Here is a 27715-nt window from a genome sequence, read left to right on the forward strand (position 1 = left end):
AGGATTTATTCCACAATTCCCACAATCCCAGCCTTCCAATCCAAGGTGGCTCAAATCCATCCTTTCCTTGGATGAAAAATTCCTGGGAATTCCATCAGGATTTATTGCACAATCCCAGATGGCTCCAATTCCAATCCAGCCTTTCCTTGGACGCTTCCAGGGATGAAAATCCTGGAATTCCATCAGGATTTATTCCACAATTCCCCCAATCCCAGGTAGCTCCAATCCAACCTTTCCTTGGACACTTCCAGGGATGAAAATTCCTGAAATTCCAAGATTTATTCCACAATTCCCACAATCCCAGGTGGTTCCAATCCAGCCTTCCCTTGGACACTTCCAGGGATGAAAAAATCCTGGAATTCTGGAATTCCATCAGGATTTATTCCACAATCCCCAGGTGGCTCCAATTCCAATCCAGCCTTTGCTTGGACACCTCCAGGGATGAAAATCCTGGAATTCTGGAATTCCATCAGGATTCATTCCACAATTCCCACAATCCCAGGTGGCTCCAATCCAACTTTTCCTTGGACACTTCCAGGGATGAAAAAATCCTGGAATTCCATCGGGATTTATTCCACAATTCCCCCAATCCCAGGTGGCTCCAATTCCAATCCAGCCTTTCCTTGGACGCTTCCAGGGATGAAAGTCCTGGAATTCCATAATGATTTTTCCACAATTCCCCCAATCCCAGATGGCTCCAATCCAACCTTTCCTTGGACGCTTCCAGGGATGAAAGTCCTGGAATTCCATCAGGATTTATTCCACAATTCCCCCAATCCCAGGTGGCTCCAATCCAACCTTTCCTTGGACAATTCCAGGGATGAAAATTCTGGAATTCCATCAGGATTTATTCCACAATTCCCCCAATCCCAGATGGCTCCAATCCAACCTTTCCTTGGACACCTGTAGGGATGACAAACTGCAGGAATTCTGCAATCCCACCCAGCTTTCCTCCCCAGTCCCCTCCAGCCCTCCGCGGCCCCGGCAGTGCCAGAGCCGCGGGAATGTGGGATTTGGGAATCGTGTCCGTGTTGGCAGCTGCTGCGGGAGGAGCTGCTGAGCTGCGGCACCGTGCTGCACATCGCGGAGCTGCCGGACTCGGGCTTCTCCGACCACGACATCAAGAGGCTGGTGCAGCCCTTCGGCAAGGTCAGCGACCTCATCGTGCTGCGCTCCCGCAACGAGGTCAGCCCCAGCGGGAGCGGGAGCGGGATCGGGATCGGGGGTTCTGGGATGGGGAGTTCTGGATGGGGAGTTCTGGATGGGGAGTTCTGGATTGGGAGTTCTGGGATTGGAGTTCTGGGATTGGGATTCAGGGAGTTCTGGGATTGGGAGTTCTGGGATTGGGAGTTCTGGGAGTTCTGGGATGGGGAGTTCTGGGATTGGGAGTTCTGGGAGTTCTGGGATTGGGAGTTCTGGGATTGGGAGTTCTGGGATTGGGAGTTCTGGGATGGGGAGTTCTGGGATTGGGGGAGTTCTGGGATTGGGAGTTCTGGGATTGGGGAGTTCTGGGATTGGGAGTTCTGGGATTGGGAGTTCTGGGAGTTCTGGGATTGGGAGTTCAGGGAGTTCTGGGATTGGGAGTTCTGGATTGGGAGTTCTGGGATTGGGAGTTCTGGGAGTTCTGGGATTGGGAGTTCAGGGAGTTCTGGGAGTTCTGGGAGTTCAGGGATTGGGAGTTCTGGGATTGGGAGTTCAGGGAGTTCTGGATTGGGAGTTCTGGGATTGGGAGTTCTGGGATTGGGAGTTCAGGGAGTTCTGGGATTGGGAGTTCTGGGATTGGGAGTTCTGGGATTGGGAGTTCAGGGAGTTCTGGGATTGGGAGTTCTGGGATTGGGAGTTCTGGGATTGGGAGTTCTGGGAGTTCTGGGATTGGGAGTCAGAGAGTTCTGGGATTTTATGGATGGGGAGATTTTTTTCCTTCCCCTTTTTTTTCCCTCTTTTTTTCCTTTTCCCTCTTTTCCCTCCCATTTTCCTGGTTTTTTCCTCGTTTCCCCCCCTTCCCTTTCCCTTTTTCCCCCTCTTTTCCCTCACTTTTCTCTCTTCTTTCCATCCTTTTCCCCCTTCTGTTCCCCCATCCCCCCATCTTTCCCCCCCCTTTATTTTCCTTTTCCCTTTCTCCCCCCTTATCCCCTTCCCTTTTTCCCATTTTCCCCCCCTTTATTGTCTTTTCCCTCTTTCCTCTTTTATTTTCTTTTATTCCCTTTTTTTCCTTTGTTCTCCCTTTCCTTTCCTTTCCTTTCCTTTCCTTTCCTTTCCTTTCCTTTCCTTTCCTTTCCTTTCCTTTCCTTTCCTTTCCTTTCCTTTCCTTTCCTTTCCTTTCCTTTCCTTTCCTTTCCTTTCCTTCCTTCCTTTCCTTTCCTTTCCCTTCCCCTTCTTCTCTTTTCCCCCTTTTTATTTTCCCCCCTTCCTTTCCCCCTTTTTTCCTTTCCCTTTTCCCCCTTTTTTCCCCTTTGTCCTCCCTTCGTCTTCCTTCCTTCCTTCCTTCCTTCCTTCCTTCCTTCCTTCCTTCCTTCCTTCCTTCCTTCCTTCCTTCCTTCCTTCCTTCCTTCCTTCCTTCCTTCCTTCCTTCCTTCCTTCCTTCCTTCCTTCCTTCCTTCCTTCCTTCCTTCCTTCCTTCCTTCCTTCCTTCCTTCCTTCCTTCCTTCCTTCCTTCCTTCCTTCCTTCCTTCCTTCCTTCCTTCCTTCCTTCCTTCCTTCCTTCCTTCCTTCCTTCCTTCCTTCCTTCCTTCCCCTTCATTCTCCTTTTTCCCCTTTATTTTCCCATTTTCCATTTCTCCCTTTCCCTCCTTCCCTTTCCCCTCCACTCTTTGATCCCTCCCTGCAATTCCCAATCCCGCCCGGATTTCCCTCTCCCCCCCAATTCCCACAGACCCCCCCCCAGCCCCGGGAATTCCCGGCATTCCCTGTGTTCCAGGCCTACCTGGAGATGAACTACAAGGAGGCCGTGATCGCCGCCGTCAAGTTCGGGGAGACGGCGCCGCTGCTGCTGAACGGGAAACGCGTCCGGATCAGCGTGGCCGAGAGAGCCCCGGTGGGAACGGCGGCCGGGAGCGGGGAATGCGGCCGGGATCTGGGAATGCCGGCCGGGAATGCGCCGGGAGCGGGGAATGCAGCCGGGATCTGGGAATGCCGGCCGGGAATGCTGGCCGGGAATTCCGGCCAGGAGCGGGGAATGCAGCCGGGATCTGGGAATTCCAGCCGGGAATTCCGGCCGGGAGCGGGGAATGCAGCCGGGATCTGGGAATTCCAGCCGGGAATTCCGGCCAGGAGCGGGCAATTCTAGCCAGGGATTCCAGCCAGGAATTCTGGCCGGGAGCGGGGAATGCAGCCGGGATCTGGGAATTCCAGCCGGGAATGCCGGCCGGGGAGCGGGGAATGCAGCCGGGAATTCCAGCCAGGAATTCCGGCCGGGAGCGGGGAATTCTGACCAGGAATTCTGGCCGGGATGTGGCAATTCCAGCCAGGAAATCTGGCCGGGAGCAGGGAATTCCAGCCAGGAATTCCAGCCAGGACTTCCAGCCAGGAATTCTGTCCGGGAGCGGGGAATTCCAGCCGGGATCTGGGAATTCCAGCCAGAATCTGGGAATTCCAGCCAGGAATTCCAGCCAGGAATTCCGGCCGGGAGCAGGGAATTCTGACCAGGAATTCCGGCCAGGAGTGGGAATCCAGCCAGAATCTGGGAATTCCAGCCAGGAATTCCGGCTGGGAGCGGGGAATCCAGCCAGGAATTCTGGCCGGGGAGCAAGGAATCCAGCCAGAATCTGGGAATTCCAGCCAGGAATTCCGCTTGGGAGTGGCAATTCCAGCCGGAATCTGGGAATTCTGACCAGGAATTCCAGCCAGGAGCAGGGGAATCCGGCCGGAATCTGGGAATTCCAGCCAGGAATTGCAGCCGGGAGCAGGGAATCCGGCCGGGAATTCTGACCAGGAGAGGGAATTCCAGCCAGGAGAAGGAATATTGGCCGGGAATGGCATCTGGAAAATGAGGGTGGGAGCAGCAATTCCCACTGGGAATTCTGACCAGGAGAGGGAATTCCAGCTGGGAATTGCAGCTAGGAGAGGAATTTCCAGCCAGGATTCCAGCTGGGAATTCTGACCAGGAGGAGCAGTTCTGACCAGGAGTGGGAATTCCAGTTGGGAGTGGGAATACTGGCTGGGAATGGCACCTGGAAAATGAGGGTGGGGGTGGCAATTCCTAATGGGAATTCCAATCAGGAGAGGGAATTCCAACCGGGAATTCTGACCAGGAGTGCCCATTCCAGGTGGGAATTCCAGCTGGGAGAGGAATTTCCAGCCAGGATTCCAGCTGGGAATTCTGGCCAGGAGAGGGAATTCCAGCCAGGAATTCCGACTGCAAATGCCAACTGGGAATTCCAGTCAGGAATTCCAACCGGGAGCAGCAATGCCAGCCGGGAATTCCGTCCTGGGATCTGGGAATTCCAACTGGGAGTAGCAATTCCAGTTGGGAATTCCAGTCAGGAATTCCAATTGGGAACAGGAATTCCAGGCAAGAATTCCAACTGGGAATTCTGACCAGGAGCGCCAATTCCAGCTGGGAATTACAGCCAGGAATTCCAACTGGGAATTCTGACCTGGAGTGGGAATTCCAGCCAGGAATTCCATCCTGGAATCTGGGAATTCCAGCTGGGAATTCGAGCAGGGAGTGGGAATTCCAGCCCAGGATCTGGGAATTCCATCCAGGAGCAGGAATTCCAGCCAGGAATTCCAACTGGGAGCAGGAATTCTATCCTGGAATGCACGAATTCCAAGCTGGGAGAGGGAATTCCAGCTGGGATCTGGGAATTCTGACCCGAAATCCAGGAATTCCAGGCGGGAATTCATCCAGGAATGAGGCTGGGAGTGGGAATTGCAGCAGGAATTCCAGCCAGAGCTGTTCATTAATTATTCCACTGAAATATTAAAATATTAAATTAATTAATAGAATATTTAACCTTATTTTTAATACATTTATGGATACTCACACACTTACTAATAAAGAATAAATTAAAAATAAATAAAGAATAAATTAAATTAATTTAAAATTAATGAATGCACTGAATTATGAACAGTTGTTATTAATCCAGTTTCAGGTGTTTCTTAATATAATAATACATTTGTTAATAAAATCTAAATGAAAATTTAATTAATAATGGCCATAATTCATATTTTTAATGGCTTAATTAATTGGAATTAATAGTTCTATTTAATTATCAATTATTAATTAATCCCAATTTTTTTCCCTTTCAGGCGAAAAAAACGGTGAAAAAAAAAGTCCTGAACCCCAAAAAAACCCCAACAACCACCAAGTAAGACCCTCATTAATTAATTCATGTTAATTACCATAATTGGGCAGCCGAGGGGCTCAAGCCTTGGGCTGCAATTTGGGGTAATAATGAATAATTAGTGAATAAATTGATTTTTGGTGTCTTTTTTACCCTCCCAGGAAAGTTCCCAGCACCAACAGCAAGAGCCCCAAAGTCCTGACAGGTGAGGTTGATCTTCATTAACTAATTAGTAATAATTAATTAGTTCTCAATCGACCAGCCTAATCAATAATTTAATTGGTTTCATTAATTTTAATTTTTTTGGCTTTTAATAAAAATTATGGGTGCCAAGTCATTGTTTTTCTTTTATTCTGAGCTCTTTTAATTATTAATTAAGTATTAATTAGTCAGCTTAATGCAGCCAGTTAATTACTAATTAATTATTTTAATTTTGTTGGGTTTGAATAGGAAACTCTTGGCTTCTCAATCATTGATTTTCATCCACTCCTGAGCTGGGTTTGGGGTTAATTTCAATTTTGGGATTATTTACCCAAAAAAAAATAAATCGGAATTTCTCCCCCAGAATCCCCAATTTTTTTTCCAAAAAATCCCTCATTTTTTCTCACAAAAATTAATTTTTTTCCTCCAAATCCTTCTAAAATCCACTTTTTTCACCCTAAAATCTTCTCCCTTTTTTGCCCCCAAAATTTGCCTGGATTTAATTCAAATTTTGGGATTTTTTTGCCTCCGAAATCCCACAGAATTAATTTAAATTTTGGGGTTCTTTTACTCCAAAAAATCCAAATTTTTTCCCCCTAAAATCCCCATCATTTTTCCATAAATGGCCCTGGATTTCATTGAAATTTTGGGATTTTTTACCCTAAAAAATCCAGATTTTCCCCCTTTTTTTTGCTCTTATCTTCAGAATTCCTTGGATTTTTTGGAATTTTGTTCCTTGGGAAGGAATCGCTGATGGGAATTGGGAATTCTGGGGATTTTTGGGATTTTTTTGTAGGGAAAAAGGAAAAAGTGAAGAAAACGTTGGGAGAGAAGAAAGTGAAGAAAGCCCCAGAGGGGGAAGGTGAGGGGGGAAATGGGGAAAAATGGGAAAAAAATTGGGGAAAATGGGAAAAATCTTGGTGGGAAAATTGGGGGAAAAATGGGAAAAAATGCCTTAAAAAATGGGGAAAAGTACCTTGGGAAAATGGGAAAAAAACTTGGGAAAATGGGAAAAATCTTGGGGAAATGAGAAGAGAAAATAGCAGGAAAAAACCTTGGGAAAATGGGGAAAAAAGGTCTGGAAAATGGGGAAAAAATGGGGAAAAATTGAAGAAATGGGGAAAAAATCTTGGGGGAAAAACGTGGGAAATGGGAAAAAAATTTGGGAAAATGAGAAAGTGACATTTGGGAAAATGGGAGAAGAAAATGGGAAAAATGCTTCAAAAATGAGGAAAAAATTGGGAAAATAGGGGGGAAAAACTTGGAAAAATAGAAAAGAAAATGGAAGAAAATTGGAGGAAAATGGGGAAAAAAGCACTGGAGAAATTGGGAAAAACCTTGGGAAAATGGGGAAAAAAACTTGGGAAAATGGGAAGAAAGCTCTGGGAAAATGGGGAAAAAATGGGGAAAAATTGAAGAAATGGGAAAAAAAATCTTGGGGGAAAAACGTGGGGAAAAGGGGAAGAAATTTGGGAAAATGGGAGAAGAAAATGGAAAAAATGCTTCAAAAATGAGGAAAAAATTGGGAAAATAGGGGGGAAAAACTTGGAAAAAATAGAAAAGAAAATGGAAGAAAATTGGGGAAAAATGGGGAAAAAAACACTGGAGAAATTGGGAAAAACCTTGGGAAAATGGGGAAAGAAAATGTGAAAGAAAAAATACTTTTGGGGAAAAAAACCTTGAAAATGGGGGGAAAAACCTTGGGAAAATGGGGAAAAAACCTTGGGAAAATGGGAAGGAAAAAACCTTGGGAAAATGGGGAAAAAACCTTGGGAAAATCGGGAAAAAGCTTGGGAAAATGAGAAAAAAAATGGATAAAAACCTGAGAAAATGGGAAAAAACCTTGGGAAAATGGGAAGAAAAAACATGGGGGTGAAAACTTGGAAAAAAGAAGAAAAAGTGGGAAAAAAATCTCTGGAAAATGAGGAAAAAACGGGAATAAAACTTGGGAAAATGGATTTTGGAAGGGAGTGAGGCCTGTGCACATCTCCAGGTGCTCTTTGTCCCCTCAGGAAAACCAACGGTGGAGGATTCCGGGATTCCGGCCGAGGCCGGGCTGGAAATCCCGGGCTTGGAGCCCTCAGACCCCAAAAACCCCCATCCCAAGGATCCCCATCCCAAAAACCCCCATCCCAAGGATCCCCATCCCAAAAACCCCCATCCCAAGGATCCCGCTCCCGAACCCTCCCCGGAGCAGGACGGGCCCGAGGAGGCCGGGCCAGCCCTGGAGGCGGGGCCAGGTAATTCCAGGGAATTCATGGAATTCTGCAGAGCGGGGGGATTTTGGGGGGAAAATCCTTTGGGATAAAAGGAAATTTGGGAATTGCTGAAGTCCAGGGGATTTGGGAGTTCTGTGGGATTGAGCTGCTCCTTCTCCTCATTTCCAGAGCCTGCGGTGAGCGAGGAAGGCACGGATCCAGGAGGGGAGGTCAGTGGGGTTTGGGATTTGGGATTTTGGGGATTTGGGATTTTGGGGACTTGGGAATTCTGAGATTCGTGGGAACACTGGGAGTTGCCCTGTTTTCCCAATGATTCCCAGCAATCCCAACCTCCAAGCCCCTTTGGCTCCATCCCATCCCACCCCACAATTCCCACGGGAAACTCCCCAATCCCAAACCCCATAAATTCCCTTTGGGATGGGGATGGTGAGCTCTGGGATCGGGATCGAAATTCCCTTTGGGATGGGAACAGGAGCTGTGGGATTGGGATTTTTGGGATTGGGATTCCCTTTGGGATGGGAACAGCAGCTCTGGGATTGGAATTCCCTTTGGGATGGGAATGGGAGCTGTGGGATTGGGATTTTTGGGATTGGGATTGGAATTCCCTTTGGGCTGGGAACAGTGGGAACAGCAAGCTGTGGGATCGGGATGGAGACGGGGATTCCCTTTGGGATAGGAGCAGTGGGATCAGGATTGGGATTGGGATGGGAGCAGGAGCTGTGGGATTGGGATGGAGACGGGGATTCCCTTTGGGATGGGAGCAGTGGGATTGGGATTAGGATTGGGATGGGAGCAGGAGCTGTGGGATTGGGATGGAGATGGGGATTCCCTTTGGGATGGGAGCAGTGGGATCGGGATTGGGACTGGGATGGGAGCAGGAGCTGTGGGATTGGGATGGAGATGGGGATTCCCTTTGGGATGGGAACGAGAGCTGGTGGATCAGGATTGGGATTCCCTTTGGGTGGGAACAGGAGCTTTGGGATGGGAATTCCCTTTGGGACGGGAGCAGTGGGAACGGGGTCGGGATTGGGATGGGAGCAGGATCTGTGGGGTTGGGATTGGGATGGGAGCAGTGGGATCAGGATTGGGATTGGAGCAGGAGCTGTGGGATTGGGATTGGGATGGGATGGGAGCAGTGGGATCAGGATTGGGATTGGGATGGGATAATGGGATGGGCTCGGGATGGGATGGGATGGGATGGGATGGATGGGGTGGGATGGGATGGGATGGGATGGGATGGGATGGGATGGATGGGATGGGATGGGATGGATGGGATGGGATGGGATGGATGGGATGGATGGGATGGGATGGGATGGATGGGATGGGATGGGATGGATGGGATGGATGGGATGGGATGGGATGGGATGGATGGGATGGGATGGATGGGATGGATGGGATGGGATGGGATGGGATGGATGGGATGGGATGGATGGGATGGGATGGATGGGATGGGATGGATGGGATGGGATGGGATGGGATGGGATGGGATGGGATGGATGGGATGGGATGGATGGGATGGATGGGATGGGATGGGATGGGATGGATGGGATGGGATGGATGGGATGGGATGGATGGGATGGGATGGGATGGGGTCGGGATGGGATGGATGGGATGGGGTCAGGATTGGGATGGGATGGGATGGGATGGGATGGGGTCAGGATTGGGATGGATGGGATGGGATGGGATGGATGGGATGGATGGGATGGGATGGATGGGATGGGATGGGATGGGGTCGGGATGGGATGGATGGGATGGGGTCAGGATTGGGATGGGATGGGATGGGAGGATGGGATGGGATGGGATGGGATGGATGGGATGGGATGGGATGGGATGGGATGGATGGGATGGGGTCAGATTGGGAGGATGGGGTGGGATTGGGCCGGGCCGGGCAGGCAGGCTGCAGGCCCCTTGGCGATCGGATCTTTACTGGATAATGCAGAAGCTCGAGGTCGCGGGGGAACAGAACGTCAGGACCTAAGGCCCCTCCACCCCGCAGGCCGGCGCCGAGGCGTGCTGCGTGCTGCTGGTGTCCAACCTGCCGGCCAAGGGCTGCTGCGCCCGCGACATCGCCGGCCTGGCCCGGCCCTTCGGGGGCCTGCGCGACCTGCTGCTCGTCTCCTCCCACAAAAAGGTCTGGGCCGGGGTGGGGGTGGGGATTTTTTACTTGTGAGGGATTCTGAGGGGGTTTGGGGGGATTTTTTGGGAATTTTTTTTTTTTTGGATGGATTTTGAGGGGATTTTTGGGAATTTTTGGAGAATTTTTTTATTTTGGACAGATTTTGAGGGGATTTTTGAGGGGATTCTGGGGAATTTTTTTTATTTTTGATGGATTTTGAGGGGATTTTTGGGGATTTTGGGAATTTTTTTTATTTTTGGCGGATTTTGAGGGGATTTTTGGGAATTTTTGGGGATTTTTGAGGGGATTTTGGGGAAATTTTTTTTAATTTTTGATGGATTTTGAGGGGATTTTGGGGAATTTTTGGGATTTTTTTTAATGGATTTTGAGGGGATTTTTGGGGGAATTCGGGGAATTTTTTTGTTTTTGACCGGTTTTGGGGAAATTTTTTTATTTTTGATGGATTTGAGGGGATTTTTGGCTGGATTTTGAGGATTTTTTTATGGATTTTGAGGGGATTTTTGGGGGGATTTGGGGAATTTTTTTTATTTTTGATGGATTTTGAGGGGATTTTTGAGGGGATTTTGGGAATTTATTTGTGATGGATTTTGAGGGGATTTTTGGTGAATTTTTTTACAATATTTCTGGTGATTCTTTGGGAATTTTAGAGAGATTATTGGGTGATTTTTTTGGAAATTTTTGTGTGATTTTTGCAGGAGTTTTTGGGAAATTTTTTGTTTTGGAGGATTTTTTCTTACATTTTTTGGGATTTTTTGAGAGATATTTTTAATTTTGGGGGAGATCTTTTGGGTAATTCTTGAGACATTTTGGGAGTTTTTGTAGGATTTGTGGGGAAATTTTGGGAATTTTTTTTAATTTTGGGAGGGATTTTTAAGTTTTTTGCGGGGGGAATTTTTGAAAAAAAATTTTGTGGAGATTTTTGATGAATTCTTTAGGAATTCCAAATCCCCCAAAATCAATTCTTTTGGGAACTGATTTTTGAGGAATTCTTTGGGAATTTTTGGTGAATTCCTTGGGAATGGATTTTTGGGGAATTCTTTGGGAATTTTTGGTGAGATTTTGGGGCGATTATGGAGATTTTTTGGAGAAATTTTTAGGATTTTTGGGGGGATTCAGTGTGGATTTTTGGGAATTGGGGGAATTTTTGCGGGGAATTTTTAGGAGATGTTTTGGAGTTACTGGCAGATTTTTTGGAGGCTTTTTGGGAACGTTTGGGGTTTATTTGGGGCCGTGTGGCAGGCGTTCCTGGAGATCCCCTGCAGAGCTGCAGAGTCCATGGTGAAGTTCTACGGCTGCTTCCCCATGTGCCTGGACGGGAACCAGCTCCAGATCCGGCACGAGCCCCGGCACCGCAACCTGCGGGATGAGGTGGGGACAAGGGATGGGGGATTGAGGGGATTGATGGGATTGGGGATTGGGGGATTGGGGATTGGGGATTGATGGGATTGGGGATTGATGGGATTGGGGATTGATGGGATTGGGGATTGGGGATTGATGGGATTGGGGATTGATGGGATTGGGGATTGGGGATTGATGGGATTGGGGATTGATGGGATTGGGGATTGGGGATTGATGGGATCGGGGATTGATGGGATCGGGGATTGATGGGATTGGGGATTGGGGATTGATGGGATTGGGGATTGGGGATTGATGGGATTGGGGATTGGGGATTGATGGGATTGGGGATTGGGGATTGATGGGATTGGGGATTGGGGATTGATGGGATGGGGGATTGGGGATTGATGGGATGGGGGATTGGGGATTGATGGGATTGGGGATTGGGGATTGATGGGATGGGGGATTGATGGGATTGGGGATTGATGGGATTGGGGATTGGGGATTGATGGGATTGGGGATTGGGGATTGATGGGATGGGGGATTGGGGATTGGGGATTGATGGGATTGGGGATTGGGGATTGATGGGATCGGGGATTGATGGGATCAGGGATTGATGGGATCGGGGATTGGGGATTGATGGGATCGGGGGTTGATGGGATTGGGGATTGATGGGATTGGTGGGATTGGGGATTGATGGGATTGGGGATTGATGGGATTGGGGGATTGGGGATTGGGGATTGATGGGATTGGGGATTGATGGGATTGGGGATTGGGGATTGATGGGATTGGGGATTGGGGATTGATGGGATTGGGGATTGGGGATTGATGGGATTGGGGATTGGGGATTGATGGGATTGGGGATTGATGGGATCGGGGATTGATGGGATCAGGGATTGATGGGATTGATGGGATTGGGGATTGATGGGATTGATGGGATCAGGGATTGATGGGATTGGGGATTGATGGGATTGGGGATTGGGGATTGATGGGATTGGTGGGATTGGGGATTGGTGGGATTGGGGATTGATGGGATTGGGGATTGATGGGATTGGGGATTGGTGGGATTGGGGATTGGGGATTGATGGGATTGGGATTGATGGGATTGGGGATTGATGGGATCGGGGATTGGTGGGATTGGGGGAGCGAGGGAAGTTGAGCACTTTGGGAATTGTGGGGATGGGGGAATTTGGGAATTTGAGGGATTGAGGGAAGTTGAGCGTTTTGGGAATTGGAGCTGGGAATTTGGGTGATTGGGGGAAGTTGGAAAATTTGGGATTGTAGGAATTGGGGGGATTGGGAGTTTGTGGGATTGAGGGCAGTTGAGCATTTGGGGGATTGGGGGGATTGGGGGGATTTAGGGAAGTTGGAGAATTTTGGGGATTGAGGGAGTTGGGAATTTGGGGAATTGTGGAGATTTGGGAATTTTAGGGATTGTGGGATTTGGGAAGTTGAGCATTTGGGGGATTGTGGGATTTGGGAAGTTGGGGAATTTCGGGGATTGAGGGAATTTTGGAAATTTGGGGATTGTAGGAATTGTGAGTTTAGGGGATTGTGGGGATTGGGGGAATTGTGGAGATGTGGGAATTGTAGGGACTGTGGGAATTGGAGTTGTGGGGAATTTTAGGAGTTGGGGGAATTTGTGGGATCATGAGATTTGGGGGAAGGTGGAGAATTTTGGGATTGCAGGAATTGGGGGAATTGGGAATGTGTGGGATTCTGGGGATTTGGGAGTTTGTGGGATTGAGGGGAGCTGAGCATTTTGGGAATTGGGGGAGTTGGGAATTTGGAGGATTGGGGGAATTTGGGAATATTGGGGATTTGGGAATTGTGGGAATTTGGAGAATTTTGGGATTGAAGGAAATTGGGGAATTTGGGGAGTTGTGGGTTTGGGGGAAGTTGGAGAATTTGGGAATTATGGGAATTTTGGGATTGTGGGATTGAGGGAATTTGGGGTACTTTAGGAGTGGGGGGATTGTGGGAAGTTGAGAATTTGGGAATTTTAGGGATTGTGGGATTTGGGGAAGTTGGGGGATTGAGGGAAGCTGGGAATTGTGGGGATTTTAGGAATTGGAGTTGGGGAATTGGGGGAATTAGGGTATTGTGAGACTGGGGGAATTTGGGGGATTGGGGAAATGTGGGAATTGTGGGGATTGCAGGAATTGTGGGATTGGGGAGATAGTGGGAATTGTGGGAATGTGGGAATTGGAGGAATTGTGGGAAGAAATTCCCAGTTTTCCGCTTCAGGCAGGATTTGGGATTTCAACAGAATTTAAACAGAATTTTTAGCACTTCCTGCTGTTTAATGCTTTTCCCACTGGGAATTTTTGGATTTTGACACGATGAACACTTTAACTACAATCAATTAATTAGTTATTAATTATTATTAATGAAGCTCCATCCCTTTTTCCCTCCCTAAAGGAAGCAATTTTCATTGCTCTCATCAAGGAGGCCGATCCCAAGGTGAGTTTTTCCTCCTTATCCCAACTTTTTCTCCTCATTGTCCCGATTTTTTCCCTCATTATCCCAATTTTCTTTGGAATTTCATTACCTGGGAGCTGGGAATGCTCATGCCTGAGCATTTCAGGTTGGGATAAACCCCATTTTTGGGGATTTTTTTGGGGATCTTTTGGGACTTTGGGGATGCCCCAGGCCCTTTGATCCTTTCAGAATTCCAGGATTAATTCCAAGATTCTCCTCAGGTGCCTTGGAGGTTTTCTCCCTAAAAAAGTGTGGGAAAGATCAAAATGGGAACAGGGAATTTATCTCAATTCCAGCTCAAAATCCCATTCTTTTATAGCTGAAGTTTTTTTTCCTTCCCCTCCCTCCCTCCTTTTTTCACTTCCTTTTTCCCCGAATTTCCTTTTTCCCCCTTTTTTTCTCCTTTTCCTCCTTCCTTCTTTCTCTTCTTTCCCATTTGTCCCTTTTTCCCTTCTTTTTCTCCTTTCTTTCCCCCCTTTTCCCCCTCTCCCTTTCCCCCTTTTTCTCTCTTTTCCCCCACCCTTTTCCCCTTCCTTTTCTCCATTTTTCACTTTTTCCCCCTTTTCCCTATTCTTTCCCCATTTTTTCAATTCCCTTTGTTCCCCTTTCCCCCCTTTGTTCCATTCCCCCCTTTTCCCCCTTTTTCTTCTTCCTTTTTACCTTTTTTCCCCTTCCCTTTTCCTCCTTTCCCCCTTCATTTTGTTCCCTCTTTTTCCCTCTTTGTCTCCCTTTGTTCCGTTTTCCCTTTTCTCCCTTTTTTCCTCTTTGACCCCTTATTTCCTCTTCCTTTTTTCTCCTCCTTTCCCCTTCTCTCCCCCTTTTTTTCTCCTTCCTTTTTCCCTTTTCCCCCCTTTTCCCCCTTTTTTCCCCTTTTTCTCTTCCCTTTTCCCTTCTTTCCCCTTTCCCCCTTCCCTTTTCCCCCCTTTCCCCTTCATTTTGTTCCCTCTTTGTCCCCCTTCATTCCATTTTCTCCTTTTCCCCTCTTCTCCTTCCCCCTTTTTTTCTCCTTCCTTTTTCCCTTTTCCCCCTTTTTTCCCCCTTTTTCCCCATTTTCCCCCTTTTTCCCCCTTCCCTTTCCCTCCTTTCCCCTTCATTTTGTTCCCTCCTTTTCCCCCTTTGCCCCGCTTTGTTCTGTTTTCTCCTTTTCCCCTTTTTCCCCCTTTTCCCCCCCTTTTCCCTTTTCCCCCTTTTTTCCCCTTTTTCCCCCCTTTTCCCTTTTCTCCCCTTTTTCCCCCTTTTTTCTCCTTCCCTTTTCCCCTCTTTCCCCTTTTCCCCTTCCCTTTTCCCCCTTTCCCCTTCATTTTGTTCCGTCTTTGTCCCCCTTCATTCCATTTTCTCCTTTTCCCCTTTTCCCCTTTCCCCCTTTTTCCCTTTTCCCCCTTTTCCCCCTTTTTCCCTTTTCCCCCTTCCCCCCTTTTTCCCCCCTTTTCCCTTTTCTCCCCTTTTTCCCCCTTTTTTCTCCTTCCCTTTTCTCTTCTTTCCCCTTTTCCCCCTTCCCTTTTCCCCCTTTCCCCTTCATTTTGTTCCCTCTTTGTCCCCCTTCATTCCATTTTCTCCTTTTTCCCCCTTTTCCCCCTTTCCCCCTTTTCCCCCTTTTCCCCCTTTTCCCCCTTTTCCCCTTTTCCCCTTTTCCCCTTTTCCCCCTTTCCCCCTTTCCCTTTCCCCCTTTCCCCCTTTCCCCTTTCCCTTTCCCCACTCACCCCTCCCTGGCTCTGCCCGCAGGCGGACGCTGCCTCTCTCCGCTCTCACCTGGTGCACCTGGGGAACCTCCCTGCCGAGGGCTTCCGCGAGCTGGAGCTGGTGTGTGCGGGGCTGCGCTTCGGCAAGGTGGAGCACTACGCCGTGCTCAGCAACCGCCACCGGGTACGCCAACAAACGGGGGGGTTTGGGCAGGTTTTGGGGTTTTTGGTTTTGGGGTTTTTGGTTTTGGGGTTTTTGGTTTTGGGATTTTGGGCAGAGGGGTTTCAGAGCTGGAGCTGGTGTGTGCGGGGCTGAGGTTTGGCAAGGTGGAGCACTACGCCGTGCTCAGCAACCGCCACCGGGTACGGCACACAAACGGGGGATTTCAGGAAGTTTTGGGTTTTTGGTTTTGGGTTTTTGGTTTTGGGGTTTTTGGTTTTGGGTTTTTGGTTTGGGGGATTTTTGGCAGAGGGGTTTCAGGAGCTGGAGCTGGTGTGTGCTGGGCTGAGGTTCGGCAAGGTGGAGCACTACGCTGTGCTCAGCAACCGCCACCGGGTACGGCACACAAACGGGGGGGTTTTAGGAAGTTTTGGGGTTTTGGGTTTTGGGGTTTTTGGTTTTGGGTTTTTGGTTTTGGGATTTTTGGTTTTGGGGATTTTTGGGCAGAGGGGTTTCAGGAATTGGAGCTGGTGTGTGCTGGGCTGAGGTTCGGCAAGGTGGAGCCTTACGCTCAGCGACCACCACCGGGTACAGCACACAGCCTGGGGGAATTGGGGCTGCAGGGAAAAAAATGGGATTTTAGGAATTTTTGGGGTTTTTGGTTTTGGGGTTTTTGGTTTTGGGGATTTTGGGCAGAGGGGTTTCAGGAGCTGGAGCTGGTGTGTGCAGGGCTGAGGTTTGGCAAGGTGGAGCACTGCGCCGTGCTCAGCAACCGCCACCCGGGTACGGCACACAAACGGGGGATTTCAGGAGGTTTTGGGGTTTTTGGTTTTGGGGTTTTTGGTTTTGGGGTTTTTGGTTTTGGGATTTTGGGCAGAGGGGTTTCAGAGCTGGAGCTGGTGTGTGCGTGGCTGAGGTTTGGCAAGGTGGAGCACTACGCCGTGCTCAGCAACCGCCACCAGGTACGGCACACAAACGGGGGATTTCAGGAAGTTTTGGGTTTTTGGTTTTGGGTTTTTGGTTTTGGGGTTTTTGGTTTTGGGTTTTTGGTTTGGGGGATTTTTGGCAGAGGGGTTTCAGGAGCTGGAGCTGGTGTGTGCTGGGCTGAGGTTTGGCAAGGTGGAGCCTTACGCTCAGCAACCGCCACCGGGTACGGCAAATGAACGGGGGATTTCGGCAGGTTTGGGGGTTTGGGTTTTTTGGTTTGCCGTTTTTTGGTTTGGAGTTTTGGGTTTTGGGGTTTTTGGTTTGGGGGTTTTTTGGCAGAGGGGTTTTTGGGGTTTTTAAAATCCCAAAACAGTAACCAATGCCCCCCATAGAAATGTTCTTTAAAACCAAGGAAAATATCTTTTAAATCCCAAAAAACCCAAGGATAATTCCCTTTAAATCACAAAATCCATTGGAAATGTTTTTTAAATCCTAAAAATCCAAGGTAGTATTTTTTAAATCCCAAGAAAAACCAGGAAAATCCCAAAAATACAAGGAAATACTTTTTAAATCTCAAAAAACCCAAGGAGAATACCCCAAAACCTCGAAAATGTTTTGAAATCCCCAAATCCAAGAAAAACTTATTTTAAATCCCAAAAAACCCAAGTTAGTTCCACCTTTAGGACCCAAACTGGGACATTTTAAGGTGACTTTTAATCCTTTTTATACCTGGAAAGTGGCAGGAAACAAACGAGGGATTCCAGCAGGTTTAAGAATTCCCATTTTATCCATAAATTAAGGAATTACCGGGAATTTTTTCCCTCAGGCCATCCTGCAGCTGGACAGCCCCAAATCCGCACGCTCCATGCACAGCTTCCTGCAGCAGTATCCTTATTCCATAGGAGAGCACACACTCACCTGCTCCTTGTCCTCCCACGGAGACATTCCTGAGGTAAAAATTCCGGGTTTTCCACCAGCCGGGTTTTTTCTTGGGGATGGGAGAACCTTCCTGCAAAGAGCTGCGGGATGGGATTTCCTTCAGGGTGGGGATTTTCTCCCTCAGGGTTTGAATTTTCTCCTCAGGGCCAGAATTTTCCCTCATGGTTGGAATTTTTCCTCAGGATTGGGATTTTTCCCTCAGTATTGGGATTTTTCCCTCAGGGTTGTAATATTTTTCATCAGGATTGGGATTTTACCCTCAGCGTTGGGATTTTTCCCTCAGTGTTGGATTTTTTCCCTCAGAGTTTGGGATTTTTCCCCTCAAGGATGGGATTTCCCTCAGGGTTGGGATTTTCTCCCTCAGGGTTGGTATTTTCCCTTTAGGGCCAGGATTTTCGCTCATGGTTGGAATTTTCCCTCAGGATTGGGATTTTTCCCTCAGGGTTTGGGATTTTTCCTCTCAGGGTTGGGATTTTCCCCTCAGGGCCAGGATTTTCCCTCATAGTTGGAATTTTCCCCTCTGGATTAGGATTTTCTTCTCAGGGTTGTGATTTTTTTCATCAGGTCTGGGATTTTACCCTCAGGGTTTGGAATTTTTTCCCTCAGGATGGAATTTTCGCTCAGGGTTGGGATTTTTTTCCCTCAGGGTTTGGGATTTTTCCCCTCAAGGATGGGATTTCCCTGAGGGTTGGGATTTTCTCCCTCAGGGTTTGGATTTTCTCCTCAGGGCCAGAATTTTCCCTCATGGTTAAAATTTTCCCTCAGGATTGGGATTTTCCCCCTCAGGATTGGGATTTTTTCCTCAGGGTTGTAATATTTTTCATCAGGATTGGGATTTTACCCTCAGGGTTTGGGATTTTTTCCCCTCAGTGTTGGGATTTTCCCCTCAGGGCCAGGATTTTCCCTCATAGTTGGAATTTTCCTTCATAGTTGGAATTTTCCCCCTCAGGATTTGGATTTTCCTCTCGGGGTTGTGATTTTTTTTATCAGGTCTGGGATTTCACCCTCAGTGTTTGGAATTTTTTCCCTCAGGATGGAATTTTCCTTCAGGGTTGGGATTTTTTCCCTCAGGGTTTGGGATTTTTTCCCTCAAGGTTGGGATTTTTCCCTCAGGGTTGGGATTTTTTCCCTCAGGGTTTGGATTTTCCCGTCAGGGCCAGGATTTTCCTTCATGGTTGGAATTTTCCCTCAGGATTGGGATTTTTCCCCTCAGGATTGGGATTTTTTCCCTCAAGGTTGGGATTTTTTCCCTCAGGGTTTGGGATTTTTTCCCCTCAGGGTTGGGATTTTCCCCTCAGGGCCAGGATTTTCCCTCATAGTTGGAATTTTCCTTCATAGTTGGAATTTTCCCCCTCAGGATTTGGATTTTCCTCTCGGGGTTGTGATTTTTTTTATCAGGTCTGGGATTTCACCCTCAGTGTTTGGAATTTTTTCCCTCAGGATGGAATTTTCCTTCAGGGTTGGGATTTTTTCCCTCAGGGTTTGGGATTTTTTCCCTCAAGGTTGGGATTTTTCCCTCAGGGTTGGGATTTTTTCCCTCAGGGTTGGGATTTTCCCGTCAGGGCCAGGATTTTCCTTCATGGTTGGAATTTTCCCTCAGGATTGGGATTTTTCCCCTCAGGATTGGGATTTTTTCCCTCAAGGTTGGGATTTTTTCCCTCAGGGTTTGGGATTTTTTCCCCTCAGGGTTGGGATTTTCCCCTCAGGGCCAGGATTTTCCCTCATAGTTGGAATTTTCTCTCATAGTTGGAATTTTCCCCCTCAGGATTTGGATTTTCCTCTCAGGGCTGTGATTTTTTTCATCAGGTCTGGGATTTTACCCTCAGGGTTTAGAATTTTTTCCCTCAGGATGGAATTTTCCTTCAGGGTTGGGATTTTTTCCCTCAGGGTTGGATTTTTTTCCCTCAGAGTTTGGGATTTTTCCCTCAGGATTTGGGTTTTTTTCCCTCAAGGTTGGGATTTTTCCCTCAGGGTTGTGATATTTTTCATCAGGATTGGGATTTTCCCCTCAGGGCCAGGATTTTCCCTCATGGTTGGAATTTTCCCTCTCAGGATTTGGATTTTCCTCTCAGGGTTGTGATTTTTTTTATCAAGTCTGGGATTTTACCCTCAGGGTTTGGAATTTTTTCCCTCAGGATGGAATTTTCCCTCAGCGTTGGGATTTTTTCCCTCAGGGTTGGATTTTTTTCCCCTCAGAGTTTGGGATTTTTCCCCTCAAGGATGGGATTTCCCTCAGGGTTGGAATTTTTTCCCTCCGGCTTGGAATTTTCCCCTCAGGGCTCGGATTTTCGCTCATGGTTGGAATTTTCCCTCAGGATTGGGATTTTTTCCCTCAGGATTGGGATTTTTCCCTTCAGGATTGGGATTTTCCTTTCAGGATTGGGATTTTTTTCATCAGGATTGGGATTTTTCCCTCAGGGTTGGGATTTTTTTCCCTCAGGGTTGGGATTTTTCCCTCAGGGTTGGATTTTTTCCCTCAGAGTTTGGGATTTTTCCCCTCAAGGATGGGATTTCCCTCAGGGTTGGGATTTTCTCCCCTCAGAGTTTGGGATTTTTTCCCCTCAGGATTGGGATTTTTTCCCCTCAGGATTTGGGATTTCCTTCAGGGATGGAATTTCCCTCAAGGTTGGGATTTTTCCCTCAAGGCTGGGATTTTTCCATCAGAGTTTGGGATTTTTTTCCTCAAGGATAGGATGTCCCTCAGGATCTTGATTTTTCCCTCGGGGATGGGATATTTTTCTCAGGGCTGGGATTTCCCTCAGGGTTTGGGATTTTTTCCCTCGTGGATGGTATTTTTCCCTCAGGATCATGATTTTCCCCTCAGGTCTGGGATTTCCCTCAGGGATTGGGATTTTTGTTTTCCAGGCTGAAACCGGGAAAAGGGAAGTGAAGAGAGAAGACAGGAGCAAAGGAAGGTACAGCCTGCAAGGATTTTTGGGAATTTTATCCATTTCTTTTCCCTCTTGGAATGCTTATCCACGATTAGGGATTGCTGAGCCTCCCTCCAGCTGTGTCCTGCTGCTTCTCCTTCCCAATCCATTTTTGCAGAGCCACAATAATTGTGATTCATTAAAAATCATGGAAAAACAGGGTGAAATCCCAATTTTTGTTGGGAATTTTCTTTGGTTTTCTCTCCTGCTCAGGTCTTGGCTCCTTTTATTCCATCCTTAAGCTCTTCTCTCTATCCCTGCCTCTGGAATTCCTCTTTCCAACTTCTGAATTCCCAGAGATTTTTAAGAATTTTTGTTAAATATGGCTTCGATCCCTTTTTTTCTGTGATTCCAACTTGGATTTCTGGATGAGTTTTATTGTTAAAACCCCAAAATTGTGTAAGGATCATCCTCAAATTTGAGGAGTTCCATCATGGAAACGCTCTGTATTCCCAGATCCCAATTTTTTTCCTTGTCATTCCATGAAACTGCTGAATTTTGGGAGCATTAATTCCCAAATTAATGGGAAACTCTTCCTCACAGCCACTTTGTGATTCCAGACAGTTGGAATGAAAATTTAAATTTAGAATTAAAATTTAAAAATTATTTTTCCATGCATCCCAGCTCCTGAAAAATTGGAAAATCAACATTTTCCCCTGCTCCACACATTTTCCACGCAGTTAATTTATTCCATTTCTTAGGAAGCAGAAAAGACTGGAATTATTGTTCTAATTGTTAATGATTAATTATTTATCTGAACCTTTAATTAATTTATCTCAACTCCTGGGCTCTGCCTTTCCCAGGCCACATTTTCTATTAATCCACGGGGGAGTTTTCCATGAATCCCAGGAGTTTTCCATGAATCCCAGTAGAAAACAAACTGAACACAGCCAGAAGTGTTGAATTGATGGGAAAATCCTTTTGGAGGATCCCAAATCCTGCTCTCTTGGACAACCCTGATTTTTCCAGGTTTTGGAGTAGAAATTCCCTGCTGGAATTCTGCTGGAATGGGTGCTCCAGGCACAGCCATCCCTAATTCCAGCACTTCCCAAGCTCATCCTGTGGGATTCTTTCCTTCAGGGAAGAGTCTCTGGAATTCCCTGGAAAGCTCCATCCTGTGGCACCTTGGGCTGTGTTATCCCAGGGGGTTCTCCGTGGAAAACAAGGATTTTGAACCCAAACCAAAAACTGATCCCAAATCCAATCCCAAATCCAAACCTGCTCTCTCAGGATTGGGAGCTCCTCTAATTCCCTTATCTAGGAGCTGCCTTTTGGTTGGATATTCCCAATTTTCCCTCTGTGGGATGGAAATTTTCCAAGGCCTGAGATCTCCAAAATGTGAATTATTCACCTCAAGTTGTCACCTTTTCCCACAGAATTCCCAATCCCATTTCCTCATGCTCCAGGTAAACTCCCACCAGTGGCATCCGGAGCTTTCTGAGTCTTCTGGAATTCTCCCTCCACGGTTTGATTTTTGTTTCTTTTAAATGCTTTTAGCTCTGGCTTGAAAAAAATTCCAGAGGGATCAGGAACGGTGCAAAAACCAGCTGGAAATCCATCGGGAGAGGCCAGGAAAGGCCAAATTCCCACCCCAAATGTTGCTGAGGAGATTCCAGCGGGACAAGTGGAGATTCCCGAGTCGCAGGCAGGAGGAGCAGCGAGGGAATCGCCCGCAGGGATGGACGTGGAGGGATTGGATCCTGGAATTCCCGTGGATCCTGCTGGCAGCAAATCACCCGGAGCGAGGTCGGAGAAGAAACCAGCGCCGCTTTCCGGAGCGGGGACGGACAAAGCCCGGGATGAGCCGGAGCTGGGAATCCAAAAGGAGGATGAGGAACCCTCTGCTCCCGCTGTGGAACCCCTGGAATCATCCAGCAAGGTGATCCCAGCGGCCAGAGGAACGCCAGGAGCCATCCCTGGAATGTCCCCGAGCTCAGAGGAGGTTCCTGCGGTGTCACCCGGTGTCACCCAGCCCAGCACGGAGCCGGCTGCTCTGGAGAAAACTCCCGTTCCTGAGGCTGGGAAAGGCAGCCATGAAACGTCCACGGAGAGGAAAGCTGTCCCAAAAACTGTGGATACTCCAGGGAAAAAACTGGATGTGGCTGGAGCGGAGAGAGAGGCGACAGCGGAGGAATCCGTGCTCAAAATCGGGGAAAATCCGGGGAAGATTGTGGGCAAGGCTGGGACAGAGCCAGAGAAAACACCTGGAAAAATATCATCCAGGGGTGGGGAGAACTCTGGGAATGCTGTTGGTGAGATGCACGGGGGAAGTTCAGTTAAAATCCCACAAAATAAAGGGATGGGAGCTGCAAAATCCGACGAAAGCCGCACGGCAGCTCCGGTAAATCCCACTGCATCCCTGAAGGAATCTTGCATTGGGAAAACCTTTTTGAAGGCAGTGGTGTCTGTCCCGGACATCCTGAAGCAGAGAATTCCCGTCAGGATCACCGAGCCTTCCCTGGGAAGAGCTGGGGAGCAGAAAATCCCCCCCAAAGCGGGGCTGGAGAAGAAAATCCCACCCAAAACCGTGGCTCAGCCGGGAGCTGGGAACAGCCAGTGGAAGGGGAATGGAAATGCTGGAGTGGAAGCACAGGGAGATGGCGGGAAGGGCTCATCCCAGCAGGAAAAGGATTCCCAGCTGGAATCTCGGGCGAGTTCCAAGCAGAGCCAGCAGGGAGAGAGCGGAACAGCTGGCACGAGGGAAGATCCCAGTGGGAATCAGGTGAGGAGGGCAGGAATGCCCAGGTGTTCCCAGGGCTTCTTCCACTCTGGGTTTCTGGGATCATCCCTTGCCCTTTTCCATCAATCCCGGGGCCACCAGAGGAGCTTCTGGGCAACCTGTTCCTTTTAGCTGCATCATGAGGGTGGAACTGGTTGGAAAATCCCATGGAAGTTGTTTTGGAAGCGAATCCAAACTGAATTCAATTGGAGCAGCTCCAAGTGGGAATAAATCCAATGTCCTCTGGGGAGCTGGAATTTGCTTTTCCAGGCCCTGCACAGATGGAAAAGAGGCTCCTGAGCCAGGTGTCACCTGTTGGTGGAGCCATGGGGACATCCCAGAGAAGCTCCTTGATCCAAACAAAGCTGTGCTCGATGAGGATTGGGATTTCCTGGGATTTCATGGAATTTTCTGCCCCATTTTTGCAGGCTCCTGGTGGGGGCGGTGCTGCAGCTTGGAAAAGCGGCGCTGCCAGCGCTGGAAAACAGAAGGAGGTAAGGATGGAAAACTGGGATGAAAAGGATGGAATGTATGGAAAAGGGGATTTTTGATGTTCCAGGGGGTGGGATTGGATGGGATTTAAGGTCTTTTCCACTCCAAACCATTCCAGGATTCCATGACGTTCCTGATCTTAGGAGTCTTTCCCCTCTTCCCAAAATGGGATCACTAGATTCCTGCCCTTTTTCCATCTGGTGTCTGTGGATCCCATAGGCTCTGGGATGGATCCACGGACAGGAATGCTGGAATCCCTTTGGATCCATTCCCTTTGGATATCTTGGTCCCTATTTCCAGGCTCATGGAGCCAGGACTGCCAGGAAGCCTCAGATGGGATCAGATCCCACAAATTCACCCCCAAATCCCAGTGTCCCAGCTTGTGTTAAAGATCCATGAAAATGGGATGGTAGGGTGGAATATTTTGGCAGAAAAAGTAACAAAAATTTGGAATTCTTAATGGATGAAATCAGAGGCATCATTTGGGGTGGGGCACCCGTTCTTTTGGACCCAGAACTTTGAATTGGCAGGAATTTTATCAGTTGAACTTTATCCACTGAATTTTATCCGTTGAATTTCATCCATTGAATTTTATCTGCTAAATTTTGTCCCTTTAATTTTATTCACTGAATTTTGTCCATTGGCCTTTATCCACTGCACTTTATCCATTGAACTTTATCCATTGAATTTTATCCACTGGATTTTGTCCATTGACCTTTATCCCACTGGATTTTATCAACTGATTTTTATCTGCTGAATTTCATCCATTGACCCTTATCCACTGAATTTTATCCATGGAATTTTATCCCCTGTTGATCTGCTGCAATTTTTCCAAAGGGCTTCGGCTTCCTGAACTAAACCTGAGTTAATTTAAATTAATTACTCAGCATAATGCTGTGATTTAAGCCCTGACCACTTTTTTTTTTCTTTTCCCACTCCCAAAATTAAATTTGGGGTTATTTTTTTGATCCAACGTGTGCGGATGTTCCCGCTGGAGATGACAGTTAAATATTCCATTCCCAGGAGGAAGAGCTCTTCCCGTTTAACCTGGACGAGTTCGTCACGGTGGACGAGGTGCTGGAGGAAGCCGAGTCTCCGGTGGTGCCGCGGCGGAACCCCCCGAGGGGGAAGAGAAAAGAAGCCCCCAAAGCCAACCCTACGGAGCCGGCATCCAAGAAGAGGAAAGGGAAGAGTTGCGGAGCCGAAGGTGAGCTGTCCTTTGTCACCTTGGATGAGATCGGGGAGGAGGAGGACGCCCCGGTGCCGCTGCCGGGCGTCGACCCCCAGGGCCTGGTGGTGGTGGATGAGGTGGTGGAAGAGGAGGAGCTGTCGGAAGCGGTGAAGGATCCGCAGGCGCTGCTGACGCTGGATGAGATCTCGGAGCAGGAGGAGCCAGGCTCCCATGGGAATGGGCCCCGGGTGGAATTCGAGGAGCGGGATCTGAAGGCCGAGCCCTTGGTGACCGTGGATGAGATCGGGGAGGTGGAGGAGCTGCCCCTCAACGAGCCCACGGAGCTGCGCGCCGCCGAGGAGGGAAAAACCAATCCCAGGGATTGCGCGGCATCCCAGGTGCCCGACGATCCCAACGCCTTGGTGACTGTGGATGAGATCCAGGAGGACAACGAGGACAATCCTCTGGTGACTCTGGATGAGGTTAATGAGGATGAGGATGACTTCCTGGCCGACTTCAATCACCTCAAAGAGGAACTAAACTTTGTTACAGTCGACGAAGTCGGCGATGAGGAAGAAGAAAACACTTTCCCAGGGAAGAACCCGCCCGAGGATGAAGATGACGAAGATATTGTTGCTGTTGCAGGACCAGAAGAAATGGGAATTTTAGGAGATACAAATCCAGAGGATGAAATGGCTGAAATCTCCAAGCCAAAAGGTGAGGAACATCAAGGCTGGCTTGGACGAGGCTTGGAGCCATCTGGGCTGGTGGAAGGTGTCCATGTCCTTTAGGTGCCTCCCAACCCAAACCATTCCATGGTTCCATTCTATCATTCCGTGGTTGTGTTCCATGATTCCATTCCATCGCTCCGTGATTCTGTTCCATGATGCCATGATTCCATCCCAACCTGCATTTCTGTCTCCAGCAGCTCAGCTGGGATCAGAAGATGCAGAACCAAAGTCTCAGCAGAAGAAAACGACTTTGCAAGGTGTCCCCAAGACGCAGAGCACTCCCAAAGGTAAATCCAAAGGAATCCCCTGAAGTGCTCTGCGTTTTCCTGGCTGGAGGATTCTTTCCTGCCCATTTGAAAACTCCTCCCGTGCATCACAACCACAATGAGCCTCAAAGTCAGGGCCCAGAATCCATGGTTTTTCTTGGCTCCTCCAATTCCATGTTTAACTAGTTGGTTAAACTCAGAAGCCTCTTGTGGAAAGTTCTTTTGTGGAAATTTCCAAATCCCCATGGAATTATTGATTACTAGTGGGGTGTAGTGAGTGTGGTTTCTCCTGAGGGTTCCCATCCTGTGGTGAGTTTTATTCCCAGCATTCAGTGTCTGGAAGGGAGGGAATTGCTGCCAGGGCTGTGAAATGGGGGTGTAGGGATGTAGTGAATTCCATGAGGTCAGAAATTGTTCCAGCTTCCATGGGGTCAGTCCTTCAGGAACTGCTCCAACATGAGTCACTTCCATGGAGTCTTTTCTTCAGGAGCTGCTCTAGTGTGGGTCCCTTTTTCCATGGGATCAATCCTTCAGGAACTGCTCCAACTTCTGTGGGGTCAGTCCTTCAGGAAGTTCCTGAACTTCCATGGGGTCAGTCCTTCAGGAACTGCTCCCACTTCCATGGGGTCAGTTCTTCAGGAACTGCTCCAGTGTAGGTCACTCTTCCATGGGATCAGTCAATGCTTCAGGAAGAGGCTGCTCCAACATGGGTCACTTTTCCATGGAGTCAGTCCTTCAGGAATTGTTCCAGGTTCCATGGGGTCAGTCCTTCAGGAGCTGCTCCAACATGAGTCACTTTTCCATGGGGTCAGTCCTTCAGGAATTGTTCCAACTTCCATGGGGTCAGTCCTTCAGGAACAGGCTGCTCCAACACAGATAACTTTTCCATGGGGTCAGTTCTTCAGGAAGTGCTCCAGCTTCCATGGGGTCAGTCTTCCAGGAACTGCTCCAATGTGGGTCACTCTTCCCTGGGATTAATCCGTCAGGAAGGTGGGTCACTTTTCCATGGCGTTGTTCCTTCAGGAACTGCTCCAGCATGGCTCCCTTCTTCCAAGGGCTCAGTCCTTCAGGAACTGCTCCAACTTCCATGGGATTGGTTGCTTTATTCCCAGAAAATTATGTGTTTATTGGAAATGGAGATGACCTGGGGATGGAAATGGGTCAGGGACCAGCTTGGGTGAAAAAACAGATTTTTTGGAATGTTAAAGAACAGTAATTTCCCCCTGAGGGATCACAAATTCCCCAGATTAGGCTAAAGGAAGGTGAGGTTGGAATATTTCTGGGAGCTGTGTGGTGACTGTGGTGTATCCTCAGCTCTGGACATCCTGGTGCCAAAGGCCGGATTCTTCTGCCAGATCTGCTCCCTCTTCTACGCCGACGAACCCTCCATGATCAACCACTGCAGGACCCCCCTGCACCGGCAGAACATGGAGGTACCACCCAGAAAAACGGGAATATCCCCCCAAATCCTTGGATTCAGGCAGGCTGAGGATTCCCTGGGAGTTCACGTTTGATGGGGTTTGGGAATACAGCAGGAATATGGAATATTTTTATTCCATGCCCAGATTGTGGGGAATCCTGATCCCTGAGATTTGGCCACATTCCACTCAGGAGATTTCTGTATGGAATTTGGGGGCTTTTATGGGACAAATCCCACTTCAGCCGTGGGAGGAGCTGACTGAACCTGGCCCAGCTGTTCCTGGGCCAGGTTTTAGGGGATAATCCTGGAATATCCCTGCAGCGCCATCTCTTCTCCCTTCTCCACAGAAATTCATGGCCAAGCAGCAGGACAGCGGCGGGGAGGAGCCGAGCTCCAGGTGATGGAGCTCCCCAGGAACGACACTTCGGGGCCAGTCAGTTCTGTGTGTTTGGATTTCCTTTGTCATTTGGGGTCAGGAAGGACCTTCCATGATGTAAAAAATCGGAGCTGGGAACAGACTAAACCCAAAGCAGGAGAGGGTTGGATTTGTGTCTCCAATCGTCCGACGTGGGAGAGACTGTTCCAGGTGTCTCCAGGAAATAAATGTTCTTACTGTATAGTTA

The 27715-nt window shown here is 48.3% G+C and overlaps 1 protein-coding gene across 4 annotated transcripts; it reads left to right on the top strand.

The window, feature by feature from the left end:
* Window positions 1-6: 6 nt before the first annotated feature.
* On the top strand, window positions 7-27715 carry LOC135299740 (zinc finger protein 638-like). Of its 4 annotated transcripts, none has more exons than XM_064419122.1 (20): window positions 7-1185; window positions 2918-3034; window positions 5251-5309; window positions 5447-5490; window positions 6283-6348; window positions 7499-7726; window positions 7874-7914; window positions 9702-9836; window positions 11082-11210; window positions 13599-13640; window positions 15381-15521; window positions 17251-17376; window positions 20229-20278; window positions 21791-23015; window positions 23441-23506; window positions 24528-24711; window positions 25321-25392; window positions 25601-25693; window positions 26987-27105; window positions 27440-27715. In XM_064419122.1, the coding sequence occupies exons 2-20, from the start codon at window positions 2930-2932 to the stop codon at window positions 27491-27493; spliced, it is 2979 nt and encodes a 992-aa protein (XP_064275192.1). In that variant the 5' UTR covers window positions 7-1185; window positions 2918-2929; the 3' UTR covers window positions 27494-27715. The 4 variants fall into 4 exon arrangements, with proteins under 4 accessions (XP_064275192.1, XP_064275193.1, XP_064275190.1 ...); XM_064419123.1 differs by having other exon boundaries at window positions 25604-25693; XM_064419120.1 differs by having other exon boundaries at window positions 24528-25392.

Source organism: Passer domesticus, chromosome 4 (genome assembly GCF_036417665.1).
Source record: "Passer domesticus isolate bPasDom1 chromosome 4, bPasDom1.hap1, whole genome shotgun sequence".
NCBI lineage: Eukaryota > Metazoa > Chordata > Aves > Passeriformes > Passeridae > Passer > Passer domesticus.